Below are 14,739 nucleotides of genomic sequence, written 5' to 3' on the forward strand. Positions count from 1 at the left end.
CTCTTCTTAGCCCTCCCTTTAGATCCTTCCTGGCTAGCTTGTAACTCTCAAGCGCCCTAACTGAGCCTTCACGTCTCATCCTAACATAAGCCGCCCTCTTCCTCTTGACAAGCGCTTCAACTTCTTGAGTAAACCACGGCTCCCTTGCTCGACAACTTCCTCCCTGCCTGACAGGTACACACTTATCAAGGACACGCATTAGCTGCTCCTTGAATAAGCTCCACATTTCGTTTGTGCCCATCCCCTGCAGTTTCCTTCCCCATCCTACACATCCTAAATCTTGCCTAATCGCGTCATAATTTCCTTTCCCCCAGCTATAATTCTTGCCCTGTGGTATATACCTGTCCCTGCCCATCGCTAAGGTAAACCTAACCGAATTGTGATCACTATCGCCAAAGTGCTCACCTACATCTAAATCAAACACCTGGCCGGGTTCATTACCCAGTACCAAATCCAATGTGGCATCGCCCCTGGTTGGCCTGTCCACATACTGTGTCAGAAAACCCTCCTGCACACACTGGACAAAAACAGACCCATCTAAAGTACTCGAACTATAGTATTTCCAGTCAATATTTGGAAAGTTAAAGTCCCCCATAACCACTACCCTGTTACTCTCGCTCCTGTCGAGAATCATCTTCGCTATCCTTTCCTCTACATCTCTGGAACTATTCGGAGGTCTATAGAAAACTCCCAACAGGGTGACCTCTCCTCTCCTGTTTCTAACCTCGGCCCAGACTACCTCAGTAGACGAGTCCTCAAACGTCCTTTCTGCCGCTGTAATACTTTCCTTGATTAACAATGCCACACCCCCCCCTCTTTTACCCTCTTCTCTGTTCTTTCTGAAACATCTAAATCCCGGAACCTGCAACATCCATTCCTGCCCCTGCTCTACCCATGTCTCTGAAATGGCCACAACATCAGGATCCCAGGTACCAACCCATGCTGCAAGCTCACCCACCTTATTCCGGATGCTCCTGGCGTTGAAGTAGACACACTTTAAACCAAGTTCTTGCTTGCCAGTGCCCTCTCGCGTCCCTGTAACCTTATCCCCTACCTCACTACTCTCAACAGCCTGTACACTGGCACTGCAATTTAGGTTCCCATTCCCCTGCTGATTTAGTTTAAACCCCCCCGAAGAGCACTAACAAATCTCCCCCCCAGGATATTGGTACCCCTCTGGTTCAGGTGAAGACCATCCTGTTTGTAGAGGTCCCACCTACCCCAGAAAGAGCCCCAATTATCCAGGAAACCAAAACCCTCCCTCCTACACCATCCCTGCAGCCACGTGTTCAACTCCTCTCTCTCCCTATTCCTCTCTTCGCTAGCACGTGGCACAGGCAACAACCCAGAGATAACAACTCTGGTTGTTCTCGCTCTAAGCTTCCACCCTAGCTCCCTGAATTTCTGCCTTAAATCCCCATCTCTCTTCCTACCTATGTCGTTGGTGCCTATGTGGACCACGACTTGGGGGTGCTCCCCCTCCCCCTTAAGGATCCCAAAAACACGATCGGAGACATCACGTACCCTGGCACCTGGGAGGCAACACACCATCTACAAGGGACAAGTCAGGAGTGTGATGGAATACTCTCCACTTGCCTGGGTGAGTGCAGCTCCAACAACATTAAAGAAGCTCGACATCATCCAGGACAAAGCAGCCCGCTTGATTGGCACACCATCCACAAACATTCACTCCCTCCACCACCGACACACAGTGGCAGCAGTGTGTACCATCTACAAGATGCACTGCAGCAATGCACCAAGGCTCCTTCGACAGCACCTTCCAAACCCATGACCTCTATCAACTAGAAGGACAAGGACAGCAAATGCATGGGAACACCACCACCTGCAAGTTTCCCTCCAAGTCACACACCATCCTGACTTGGAACTGTATCGTCGTTCCTTCGCTGTTACTGGGTCAAAATCCTGGAACTCCCTTCCGAACAGCACTGTGGGTGTACCTACCCCACATGGACTGCAGTGGTTCAAGAAGGCAGCTCACCACCACCTTCTCAAGGGCAATTGGGGATGGGCAATAAATGCTGGCCTGGCCAGTGACGCCCACATCCCATGAGTGAATTTAAAAAAAAAAGTCTTTTCTTTGTAGATTTCTTTTTTTTTTCCCCGTGTAGATTTTAAACAATGTTCTACATTCAATAACCATCCTGTTCACCCTTCCTGCAAATGGCTTACTTAATTTACATTTGGTTCTCCAAGCCATACATCAGTCCTTCGTACCGTGCATTTAGCAGCAGTATGTCCCCATCCTTCACTTGCTGTACACAGTGAATCAGTCTGTTCGGTTCCTGTTTGACCCTGAGCTGAGTTTCCAACTCCGTATCCTCTCCATCACCAAGACCGCCTACTCTCGGCTCCGTAATAATGCCTGTCTCCGCACCCGCCTCAGCTCACATACTGCTGAAATGTACATCCATGCCTTTGTTCCCTCAAGACTCGACTATTCGAATGCTCTCCTGATGGGCCTCCCATCTTCCACTCTCTGTAAACTTCAGCTCATCCAAGACTCTGCTGTCTGTATCCTAATTCGCACCATGTCCTGTTCACCAATCACCTTTGTGCTTGCTGATTCACATATACCCCCAATCCGGCAACACTCCAATTTTAAAATGTTCATTCTTGTGTTCAATTCCCTCCATGACCTCAACCTACACCACACACCCTCACCCCCACTCCCCAATTCTCCCTATCTCTGTAACCTCCTCCAGCCCCATAACCCTCCAAGATCTCTGCGTTCCTTGAATTCTGGCCTCTTGCGCATCCCTGATTTTAATTGCTTCACTGTTGGCGGCTGTGCCTTTAGCTGCCTGGGCCCTAAGCTCTCGAATTCCCTCCATAAACCTCTCTGCTTCAATACTTGTTGAAGAAACTTCTTAAAACCTACCTCTTTTACCAAGTTTTTAGTCACCTGACCTAATATCTCCTTATGTGGCTTGGTGCCAAATTTTGTTTGCTAACATCACGTGTGACACTTTGGAGTGTTTTACTATGTTAAAGGCATTATATAGATATATATATTGATGTAATTTTTTTTTAATTCATGGAAATTTTTCTCTAATTCCAGCTCGAGCTAAGCGACAACAGAATTTCTGGAGGGTTAGACATCCTGGCAGAGAAACTTCCAAATCTCACACATCTAAACCTCAGTGGAAACAAACTCAAAGACATCAGTACATTGGAGCCTCTGGTACCGTCTTTGTTCTCCTCCTGTTGTTGAGTCTTAACATGTCTCACAAACGTTCTTCCTGGACCTGCTGGCTGTGAGGATGTTACAATCTGCTGTTTTCTTTTTAAGTAGATCAGCAGATTTTGTAAAAATGTGATGTCTATGACGAATGCTATTGCATTCATCTAAAACCTATCATCTGCATAAATCTAAATATAGACATGGTATATATACTGAAACCCAATCTCAGCATCATTGTATCATTACTCCCAATTTACCAACCCTTCTCTCTTACTCATTTCAACTTCGGTGGTATTCAAAGTGGTGAATACTCTCCACCATCTACAAGGCACAAGTCAGGAGTGTGATGAAATACTCTCCACCCATGTGGATTTTTTTTTATTTCCAAAATATACTTTATTCATAAAAAACTGTAAAAAATACATTACAAAACAGTTCCAAAAAGCACAAAGTCAAAAAAATCCAAGGAGTGCAAAAGAGATCAATTTCCTTCAATACAGGAGTTGCCTCACAACCCTTCCATTTCATTTTACATGCTATGTACATTTTACAGCAAACCAAATATTTTCTGGATACAGTTGAGGGGTTTTTCATTGGTCCAGCCCCTCAGTTCACCTTGGCGGGTTTTATCTTACACAGTGGTCTTTCCCCATTGAGCCTTTGCTGCGGCTGCCCCAAGCTTTAGTGCGTCCCTCAGCACGTAGTCCTGGACCTTGGAATGTGCCAGTCTGCAACGTTCGGTTGTGGACAACTCTTTGCGCTGGAAGACCAGCAAGTTTCGGGCAGACTAAAGGGCGTCTTTCACTGAGTTGATAGTCCTCCAGCAGCAGTTGATGTTTATCTTGGTGTGTGTCCCTGGGAACAGCCCGTAGAGCACAGACTCCTGTGTTACAGAGCTGCTTGGGATGAACCTTGACAAAAACCACTGCATCTCTGCCCTCACCTGCTTTGCAAAGCCACATTCCAGATGAGTACAGCTCCAACAACACTCAACAAGTTTTTCACCATCCAGTACAAAGCAGCCCACTTGACTGGCACCCCACCCACCACCTTAAACATTCACTGCCTCCACCACCAGACACAGTGGCTGCAGTGTGTACCATGTTCAAGATGCAAGAATGTTAGCAGCTGAGCCACAGCTGGCAACTAAGTGATATCAAAGTGATCGTTGAATATTCTCCTATGATGGGTGATATGCTAATGATTACTTCCAGGTGATAAACATTTGGTATGTTAATTCATTTAGTTCATTTTCAATTTCAGTGATATTTTCTCTTCTAACTGTGGAAAATTATCTTATTGTTGCAATGTGTAAGTTGTGGCTCAATGGGCAGCACTCGCACCCCTGAGTCAGATATTGTGGGTTCAAAAGACTTGAGCCCATCGGCCAAGCTGGCACTTCAGTGCAGTGCTAAGGGAGTGCTGCATTGCCGGAGGTGCTGTCTTTCGGATGAGATGTTAAACCGAGGCCCTGTCTGCCCTATTGGGTGGACGCAAAAGATCCCATGGCACTATTTTGAAGAACAGGGTGGTTAACGCTGGTGTCCTGACCAATATTTATCACTCAATCAACATCACAAAAATTATCAAACATTGCCAAATTGCTGTTTGTGGGAGCTTGCTGTGCATAAAATGGCTACCATGCTTCCTACATTGCCACAGTGACTATTTCGAAAGTACTCATTGGCTGTTAAGTGCTTAAAATGTCCTGAGGTTGTGAAAGGCATGATAAAAGTTCAAGTTTTTTGTTCTCTCTTTTTCTTTGTCTTTCTCTACAGCAAGGCTCATTTCTACATCCCACTTTGCCCTCTGCGTTCTCTTTTGCTTTGTGTTTTTTTTTATTCTTCCCTGTAGTTTATATTTCCTGTACAAGCTTTGTAGAGTTTGTTTTTCATCCCTCTCTTGTGTCTTGGCATCACTAATCCATTGAAACCGTTGACTGACGAGAGGATGAAATCCACACACAGGCTATAAAGAATTCTCAAAACTTCCCAACAGTATCACACATTATTGTAACTTTTGAATGGCTGATTTGTTTTAATTGTCAGAAAAGTTTTGATTGTGGTGTTATTGTGGCAAGACATATTGAGAGTGTGGTTAGCAAAGCATCATGGGATCTTGGGCTTCATAAATACAGGCATTGAGTACAAAAACAGGGAAGTTATGCTGAATGTTTATAAAGCTCTAGTTAGGCCTCAACTTCTGGTCACCACAAATTTAGGAAGGATGGGAGGGTCCATGAGAGGGTGCAGAGGAGATTTACCAGGATGGTGCCAGGGATGGGGGATTTTAGTTACAAGTTTAGAAAAAGCTGGAGTTGTTCTCTTTGGTAAAAGGCGATTGATGTGAGATTTGATCGAGGTGTACAAGATTATGACGTGAGGAAGAATGTTTTTACACGGCGGGTGGTAATGACCTGGAACTTGCTGCCCACGAGGGTGGTGGAAGCGGAGACAATCAATGATTTCAAAAGGAAATTGGATGGGCACCTGAAGGAAATAAAGTTGCAGGGCTACGGGGATCAAGTGCGAGAGTGGGACTGACTCGATTACTCCACGGAGAGCTGGCATTGACTCAATGGGCCAAATGGCCTCCTGTGCTGTAAATGACTCTGACTCCATTGGAACGTGTTCAGATAGAAATTAGGATCAGCCACTCTTTTGCCAGAGTGTAGTTGCATCTGCCTGGATACTCCTTTAAAAGGCGTACATCCCAGTAACACTGCCTGCCTTTCTGACTGGTCCCTTTTCATTTCCTGCCAAGACAGACAATGGAAGACCCTGGGACTGGAGTTGCTGCTTGGTTGTGTTGACTTTTTGCTGTAATCAGTGCAACAGTTTGTGGAATTTTCAGTTCCATTCAGAGCAACTCAACATTCTGTGATCTTTTGAGATAGTTGAAAAAAAATCACGCTAGAAGCAGGCCCTGCCCACAAAGCCGCCCATGCTCCCACAGTAAATTAACCATCCTTGAGAGTTTCTACTAATTCTGCTCATTTGCGGGACTCCAAGGAGGCTCCAAACATTAAGCTGGATTTTTTTTGGGCGCAAGGATACCAACATTCTGAAAGATTTTTGAATGAAATTTTAGGAACCGACTACCGAGTCTAACTAGAAAATAGTTTTCTGGCCGTCAAACTAGTCAACTAATTTTAAAGCCATTTTCGGGTTACTCACAGGTTGACGCTCTGAGCTAAAAATGCTTGTTTTTGTGAAAAACCCACTTTCAGCCAATTTAGTCAAACTTTGCCAAGTTACCACTGCTAAATGTACCAAGGAATATTTTTAAAGCAATTTTCAGTTCTAAAGCACTGCCCAGTTGTGCTAGCTCATGGCAGATTTTACATTTGCCAGTGTGCAAATGAGTGTGCAGAAACTCGGGGGAGCACTTTTGAAAATGGGTGCAATTTGTGGCGGAATGAGGGATTGCGCCCAAAGCGGAAACTCCATTTTAAAATTTTTTAGCAAAACAGAAGAGAAGAGGTGACCTGATCGAGGTGTTTAAGATTATGAAAGGGTTCAATAGGGTAGATGTAGAGAAGATGGTTCTACTTGTGTGCAAGACCAGAACTAGAGGCCATAAATATAAGATAGTCACTAATAAATCTGATTGGGGATGCAGAAGTTCCTTTACACAGAGAGTGATGAGAATGTAAGACTCACTACCGCAGGGAATGGTTGAGAAGAATAGTATAGATACATGTAAGGGGAATCAGATGAACACATAAGGGAGACACGAATAGAAGGATCTGCTGATCGTGAGATGAAGTCTGGGTGGGAGGAGGCTTGTGTGGAGCATAAACAGCAGCACAAATCTGTTGGGCCGAATGGCCTGTTTCTGTGCTGTAAATTCTATGTAATGTTTTGTTCACAGAAAAAGCTAGAAAACTTGAAGAGTCTGGATCTTTTTAACTGCGAAGTGACGAATTTAAACGATTACAGAGAAAGTGTCTTCAAGCTCCTCCCACAGCTCATGTACCTGGACGGTTACGACCAGGAAGATCGGGAAGCTCCCGACTCGGATGCAGAAGCTGATGGGGTTGATGATGACGAGGATGATGAAGGTAATAACTGCATTTCTAGAGGACAAACCAGTACAGACGGTATATTGGTGCATCCCATAATGATGTGTAAATCAAATCCAGGAGTAGATTTTCAAGTGTACTCCAGTTTCTTGCTTATATAGAATCATGCAATACAACAGGAGGCCATTTGGCCCATTGTGCCTGTGCTGGCTCTTTGAAAGAGCTATCCAATTATTCCCATTCCTTCTGCTCTTTCCCCACTGCCCTGCAAATTTTCCCTTTTGAAAGTTATTGTTGAATCCATTTCCACTGCTTTCAGGCAGCACATTCCAGATCATAACGGCTCGCTGTGTATAAAAAATTCTCCTCATCTCCCCCTCTGGTTCTTTTGATAATATCCTTAAATTTGTGTCCTCTGGTTACCGACCCTCCTGCCAGTAGAAACAGTTTCTCCTTATTTACTCCATTGAACCCCTCTCATAATTTTGAACACCTCTATCAAATCTTCTCCTTAACCTCTGCTCTGAGAACTATCCCAACTTCTCTAGTCTCTCCACATAACTGAAGTCCATCATCCCTGTTACCATTCCTGTAATTCTCCTCTGCACCCTCTCCAAGGTCTTGGCATCCTTCCTAAAGTGTGGTAACCAGAATTGAATGCAATACTCCAACTGAGCCTGAACCAGTATTTTATAAAGGTTTAACATAACTAGCTTCTGGATTAATAAAATTATATTTTGCAGCAGGTTAAGTCAGCTACATTTAAAAAGAATCAGATGCAGGCACAAAAGCAGCTATATTATTAACAAATATGTTGTGAGGTGCGAGAGTTGAGTCTGATCATCTAATTTTAAACAACCTGTTTCAAATGGAAGTAGTACAAAGGAAAGGGAATGAAAAAAATTGCAATTGTTGGACATCTGAAACAAAAACAGAAAGTGTTCAAAATACGCAGCAAATCAGGCATTGCATTAAACAGAAACAAGATTTTCTTCTCTCTCCAAATGCTGACTGACTTCTGTTTTCAGCATTTTCAATCATTTCCTTTGAAAATCTTGTTCCAACTCCGGAGAGAACTGTAAACTTCACCCAGTTTGTAATTCTGTTATTTTTTGACACTGCACACCTTAATGGGAACTCGTAACTTCTCGAAAAAAAAATACAAACCATATATGGGGTGTAGTGCAGATTCACCAGAATGATAATGGGACTAAAGATGTTAAATTGTGAGGGCAGATTTCACGGTCTGGGCTTGTGTTTCCTTGAGTTTAGAAGATTTAATGGGTGATATAATTGAGGTGTTTAAGATAATTAAAGGATTTGATAGGGTAGCTAGAGACAAACTTTTTCCTCCAGTGGGGGAGTCCAGAACAAGTGACAGAAAATTAAAATTCAAGCTAGGCTGTTCAGGGGTGATGTTAGAAAGTACCACTTCACCAGGGATAGGCACCAACATGTAGCACCAAGGACATTTGACAAAATTATTGACTCACCCATGAACGTGTGGGCAGTTAATCTGGATATAAAGTGTATAGCCAATCTGTAAGATTTTTGTGTGTTTTTGGGCAGGACATTGACTAGCCTTTGACCCACAAGGCAAAGACTCTGGTTTCTTATATCAAGATAGAGTTTATTAAGCACAGCATGAATATGCAAACAATACTTAACCAACAGCAGTTACACCGCAGAGTGTCCTCGGTTTTTGTTTCCTGAGCTGCTGTGGCACAGTCTTCTCTCTTGAGGTGTTCTGTTGACTGTAGAGTGGTCTCCTCTTCGAATCGACGTGTGCCAATGTGTCTCAGCACCTTTCAGTCTTCCCCGGCCCCCTCTGAGGGTTCCTTCATTCCATATTAGGTTATATTCCACCTTAACCTTTTCGATTGGTCAGGTATGACCTCACCTCCTATACATTGACTCTTCTTGATTATTTTATAATAGTTCGATTGGCCAGATATGACCCCACCTTTCATACATTGTCTCTGCAGATAGCTTGATGGCCTAAGTCATTGTTACACAATGGGGAATGTTTGCTATCCTCATCAACATTTCAGTTATGAATGATCTCTGAATACATTTACTTGCATTTCCATCCTCATGAGGCCTACAAGCCTATCACTTATTGTGACTCTAAGCCTGTCTTAATTGAAATGCAGTAAGGTAGTTATCAAGACATCCTGTCCCATAGCAAAACCATTTCTGCTATTGTTGCTACAGGAAACAGTCTTGCACCATCTCTCCAATACAGCACACAAATATACATTTCACATAACAAAATAATTCCAAACAAAAGGTCCATAATTTAATTCTAATATAATACATTGATACACATACAAAGTATAACTATCCCCGAGCAAAACCGCAACATTACTTAAAATCATTCTACTTTAAGACATAGCGTCTCATGTGACTTGTATCAGGCCATAAGGGTGGTGCAGTGGTTAGCACCGCAGCCTCACAGCTCCAGCAACCCAGGTTCAGTTCTGGGTATTGCCTGTGCAGAGTTTGCAAGTTCTCCCTGTGACCATGTGGGTTTCCTCCGGGTGCTCCGGTTTCCTCCCACATGCCAAAGACTTGCAGGTTGATAGGTAAATTGACCATTGTTAAAAAAAAAATTGCCCCTAGTATAGGTAGGTGGTAGGAAAATTGAGGAAAGGTGGGGATGTGAGAGGGAAAAAATGGGATTAATATAGGATTAGTATAAATGGGTGGTTGATGGTCAGCGTGGGCTGAAGGGCCTGTTTCGGTGCTGTATCTCTCTATGACTCTATAACTTGCATCGATTCATCCAACAGATTAAACATGCCAGTTGTTAACCCCTTAGTTCCTACAAATATAATGCCATCAAAACAGAGTCCCATTTAAAACACATTTCTCCCTGTTTAGTAAGATACCTGGCATTGTTTTGGCTTGGACAAGTAGTCAATGTCTGCCCACACATTTGATGTAGTGATGCAGAGAATTCAGATAGATGTCCATCTGTCAGGAGTGATCGTGATCTCTCTCTATTTCTCTTCGCTCCCCCCCCCCCCCCCCCGCGTGTCCGTCTGCCCCTGCCCCGCGTGTCCGTCTGCCCCGTGTCCATACCCCTCTCTTTCCCCCTCCCCCCTCCGTGTCCGTACCCTTCTCATCGCCCCCCCCCCCCCCCACCCCGTGTCCATACCCTTCTCTTTTCTCCACCCCCCCCCCCCCCCCCGGTGTCCGTACCCCTCTCTTTTCTCCCCCCCACCCCCCCCCCCACCGTCTCCCGTGTCCAGCCCTCTATCCCCATCTTTTCCCCCCCCCCTCACCTCCCCATGTGTCCATCCCCCTCTCCACACCCCTCTCTCTGTCCATTCCCCATCTCTTCCTCCCTCCCCCACCCACATCCTGGGCTGGTGCTTGTTTAAAGTGTTTAAAAGGCTTCCTGACACTCAGCAAGCTCCCTCCACGCTGTGCCACACCGCGTCGCACCTGTGGCTGTTTGCTGTCCTGCTTCCTCCTTCCTGCTGTTCCCTCGGTTTCCCTCACCCCCACAGTAGCCATTCCCAGCGCGCCTGCGGCACGAACTGCCAATCAGCGCTCATCCCGCCCAGGTAGCCCGCTGTCGGTCACACTCACTGAGCCAATCACAGTCAGGCGTCCACCGTCTATCAGATGCAGTTCCCGCCTCCACCTGACATACACTTTAACAGCAGAGCCGTCAATGAAAGCCAAGCCATGGGCAGCCCGCTGTCACCCAGATCATTTGTGGGCCGGATGGCAACATGGACCTCAAAATATTTTACCACGGACACTGGTGTCCATGTATGGACACCTTGCCAACCCCTGATCTTCACACGAAGGGTGGTGGAAATCTGGAACTCTTCCTCCAAAAAGAGAGTCACGAACAAAAGAACATAACCTCAAAATCAGAGTCAGGTCAATCAGGAGAGAAGTTAGGAAACACATCTTCACGCAAAGAATGGAAGAAGTGTGAAACTCTCTCCCACAAAAAGCAATAATACTAGCTTGATAATTTTATTTACAAGACCAATAGATTTTTGCTAGCCAAAGGTATTAATGGATATAGAGTTAAGATACAGATCAGCCATGATCTCATTGAATAGTGGAACAGGCTAAAGGGGCTGAACGACCTTCTGCTGTTCCTTTGTTAATTGTAACTTACAGGTACCACTGAAGCAATACAGAACTATTCAGTTCCGAAGAAGGGTCACTGACCCGAAACGTTAACTCTGCTTCTCTTTCCACAGATGCTGCCAGACCTGCTGAGTGATTCCAGCATTTCTTGTTTTTGTTTCAATACAGAACTATTCTCTCTTTACAAGAAATGTTGAGAAATGTTCCCATAATAGACTGCAGCTTTTGGTATATTGTCACAAGATATTAGCACTCTTTGTAAGTGCAGTCCTGCAGAAGTTTGGACATCATACCAGCAATTATCTAGTTATTTTCTTTTCCTGCTAAACTTAAGAGCTGTAGCTCACTGGGTAGCACTCTCACTTCTGAGTCAGAGCCATTAGGTTCAAGACCCCCTCCAGACACTTAAACACAACTCCTCAGCTGATCCCCAGGTTCAGTACTGAGGGAGTGCTGCACGGTCAGAGGTGTCGGCTTTCAGGTGAGACTTTAAACCAAGATCCCTGTCTGCCCTCACAGGTGTATGTAGAAGAACCCACAGCACTGTTTTGAAGAAGAACAGGGGAGTTCTTCATGGTGTCCTGGCCAATATTTATCCCTCAACCAACCTCACTAAAACAGATTATATAGTAATCATCACATTGCTGTGTGTGGCAGCTAGCTGTGCACAGATCGACTGCTGCATTTCAAAAATTACAACAGTGACTACACTTCAAAAGTACTCCATTGATTGTAAAATGCTTTGGGAAGTCCTGAGGTTGTGAAGGGTGCTATATAAATGCGAGTCTTTCTTCTTCCTTGTTTATCTTCTTAGGATGGGGACTGGGCAAGAAAGAAGGGAAACTTTGCTACGATTTAGGAAATGGATGTGTTGAAAACCTCACACAAATATATTAAGTACAATTGAATCCTTCAAATCCATTTATGTTCTCCTAATCTCAATGAACGAGGCAGAAGTGTGTCTTTGAAGGGGGTTAAAATACAGTTGGGACCTTTCAAGTATTCCAACTGTTGGATTGGGATATTTCTCCAGGGCAGCTGTCCCAGATTTAGATCAGTTGTGTGGAGAGTATGTGAACTCATAGTTACAGTTCATGTTAGAAAATGCAAACTTGCCAGAGATGAATGGAAATGTTTGCATGGAATAAAATTGAAGAGTTTTTAAACATTATTTGTAGAAGGAGAAGAGGAGGAAGAGGATGATGATGAAGAAGATGGAGAAGAAGAACTTGACGATGAGGAGGAGGAAGATGAGGAAGGGGAAGACGATGAAGATGAAATCAGTGCAGAGGAAGAGGTAAGAACTGAAAGGAAAAATCGAGCCAGCCATGATCATTTTGACGCTTGCTATTAGCGCTGGCTATGGAGTTTGCATTTTTTTAAAAAAACATTTGAGATTCATATTGAAGAATTTGCTTCTCTTGTTTAAATTGCACTGTTAAAGTTAGTTGAAAATCATAAGGAACAGGAATTTTAGAATTTTTGTTTATGACTGTTGGAAGTAATGAGGTGTTGAAATCAGCACAGCAGGTCAGGATTATGAAGGTGAGATTTGATGGTTATTATAGAATGATACAGCACATTTGGCCCATTGTGCCTGTGCTGGCTCTTTGAAATAGCTATCCAATTAGACCTGCTCCTCCTGCTCTTTCCCCCATAGCCCTGAAAATGTTTCTCTTTGCAAGTATTTATCCAATTCCCTTTTGGAAGTTACTATTGAATCTGACTCCAACACCCTATCAGGCAGTGCATTCCAGATCACAACAACTTGCTGCATAAAAGAAAATCCTCATCTCCCCTGATTCTTTTGCCTATTGCCTTAACCCTGTATCCTCTGGTTACTCACCCTCCTGCCAATGGAAACAGTTTCTCCTTATCGACTCGATCAAACTCATTCATAATTTTGAACACCACCTATTAAGTCTCCTCTTAACCTTGTCTGCTGTAAGGAGAATAACCAGCTTCTCCATGTTTAGCAGTGAACTTAATTGACTTGTAGAAATAAAAGGATAAATCTTTGGATGATATTCCAAGTGAAATAGAGTTATGTATTTTTTTGTGCTTATTAAGGGGAGAATTGGGGAATGGAAAACTTTCCATTGTAGGCATTCCCAGGGCAGATGCTATTCTTCCCCAACAGTATGCCTTAGCACTAATGGTGCAAGAGGAGGTGTTCCAAGGGACCAGGCTGTCTTGAGTGACATTGCTAATACAAGCAGTTGTGTGCTTTCAACACATGCCTTCTAGGAGGAATTTTTAATTAAAAAATTGTGGGCATTGCTGGCAGGCCAGCATTTGTTACCCATTCCCATTTGCCCTCCAACTGAGTGACTTGCTACGGGCCGTTATGAGTCAATCTATGGGAGTCACATGTAGGCCAGACCAGTTCAGGGCATTAGTTCAATTCCAAATTTTTATTAATTAATTGAATTAAAATTCCACCAGCTGCCCATGTCCCCAGGGCACTAGCCTGGGCCCCTGGATTGCTGGTCCAGTGACATTACCACTATGCCGCCATCTCGCCATAGACTGCATTGGGTTTGGGCAGTAACAGGCACATACGAACATACAAATTAGGAGCAGGAGTAGGCCACTCGGCCCCTTGAGCCTGCTCCGCCATTCAATAAGATCATGACCTGATTGTACCCTCAACTCCACATTCCCGCCTACCCTCAATAACCTTTGATCCCCTTGCTTATCAAGAATCTATCTACCTCTGCCTTAAAAATATTCAAAGACTCTTCCTCAAAAGGCGGTGGTAGCAGAGAGTTCCTAAGACTCACAACCCTCTGAGAGAAAAAATTTCTCCTCATCCCATATTTTTAAACAGTGACCCCTAGTTCTAGATTCTCCCACAAGAGGAAACATCCTTTCCACATCCACCCTGTCAAGACCCCTCAGGATCTTGTATGTTTCATTCAAGTCGCCTCTTACTCTTCTAAACTCCAGCAGATATAAGCCCAGCCTGTCCAACCTTTCCTCATAAGACAACCTGCCCATTCCAGGTATTCGTCTAGTAAACCTTCTCTGAACTGCTTCCAACGCATTTACATCCTTCCTTGAATAAGGAGACCAGTACTGTACACAGTACTCCAGATGTAGTCTCACCAATGTCCTGTATAGCTGCAGCATAACCTCTCTACTTTTGTATTCAATTCCCCTCACGACAAAAGACAACATTCTGTTAGCTTTCCTGATTACTTGCTGTCCCTGCATAGAACCTTTTGTGATTCATGCACTAGGATGCACAGATCCCTCTACATCTCAAAGCTCTGTAATCTCTCACCATTTAGATAATATGCTTCTTTTTGATTCTTCCTGCCAAAATGGAAACTTTCACATTTTCCCACATTATACTCCATTTGCTAGATCTTTACCCACTCACTTAACTTATCTG

General features: G+C 44.1%; 1 protein-coding gene across 1 annotated transcript in view; it reads left to right on the forward strand.

Annotated features, from left to right (window-relative positions):
• anp32b (acidic (leucine-rich) nuclear phosphoprotein 32 family, member B) overlaps positions 1-14,739 on the forward strand; it is a 92,848-nt gene that overhangs the window by 66,268 nt on the left and 11,841 nt on the right. The window contains exons 3-5 of the mRNA XM_068030542.1: positions 3,080-3,202; positions 7,076-7,265; positions 12,521-12,639. Coding sequence (XP_067886643.1) covers positions 3,080-3,202; positions 7,076-7,265; positions 12,521-12,639 — 432 coding nt within the window. The remainder of the gene's footprint in view (positions 1-3,079; positions 3,203-7,075; positions 7,266-12,520; positions 12,640-14,739) is intronic.

Source organism: Heterodontus francisci, chromosome 4, assembly GCF_036365525.1.
Source record: "Heterodontus francisci isolate sHetFra1 chromosome 4, sHetFra1.hap1, whole genome shotgun sequence".
Classification (NCBI taxonomy): Eukaryota; Metazoa; Chordata; class Chondrichthyes; order Heterodontiformes; family Heterodontidae; genus Heterodontus; species Heterodontus francisci.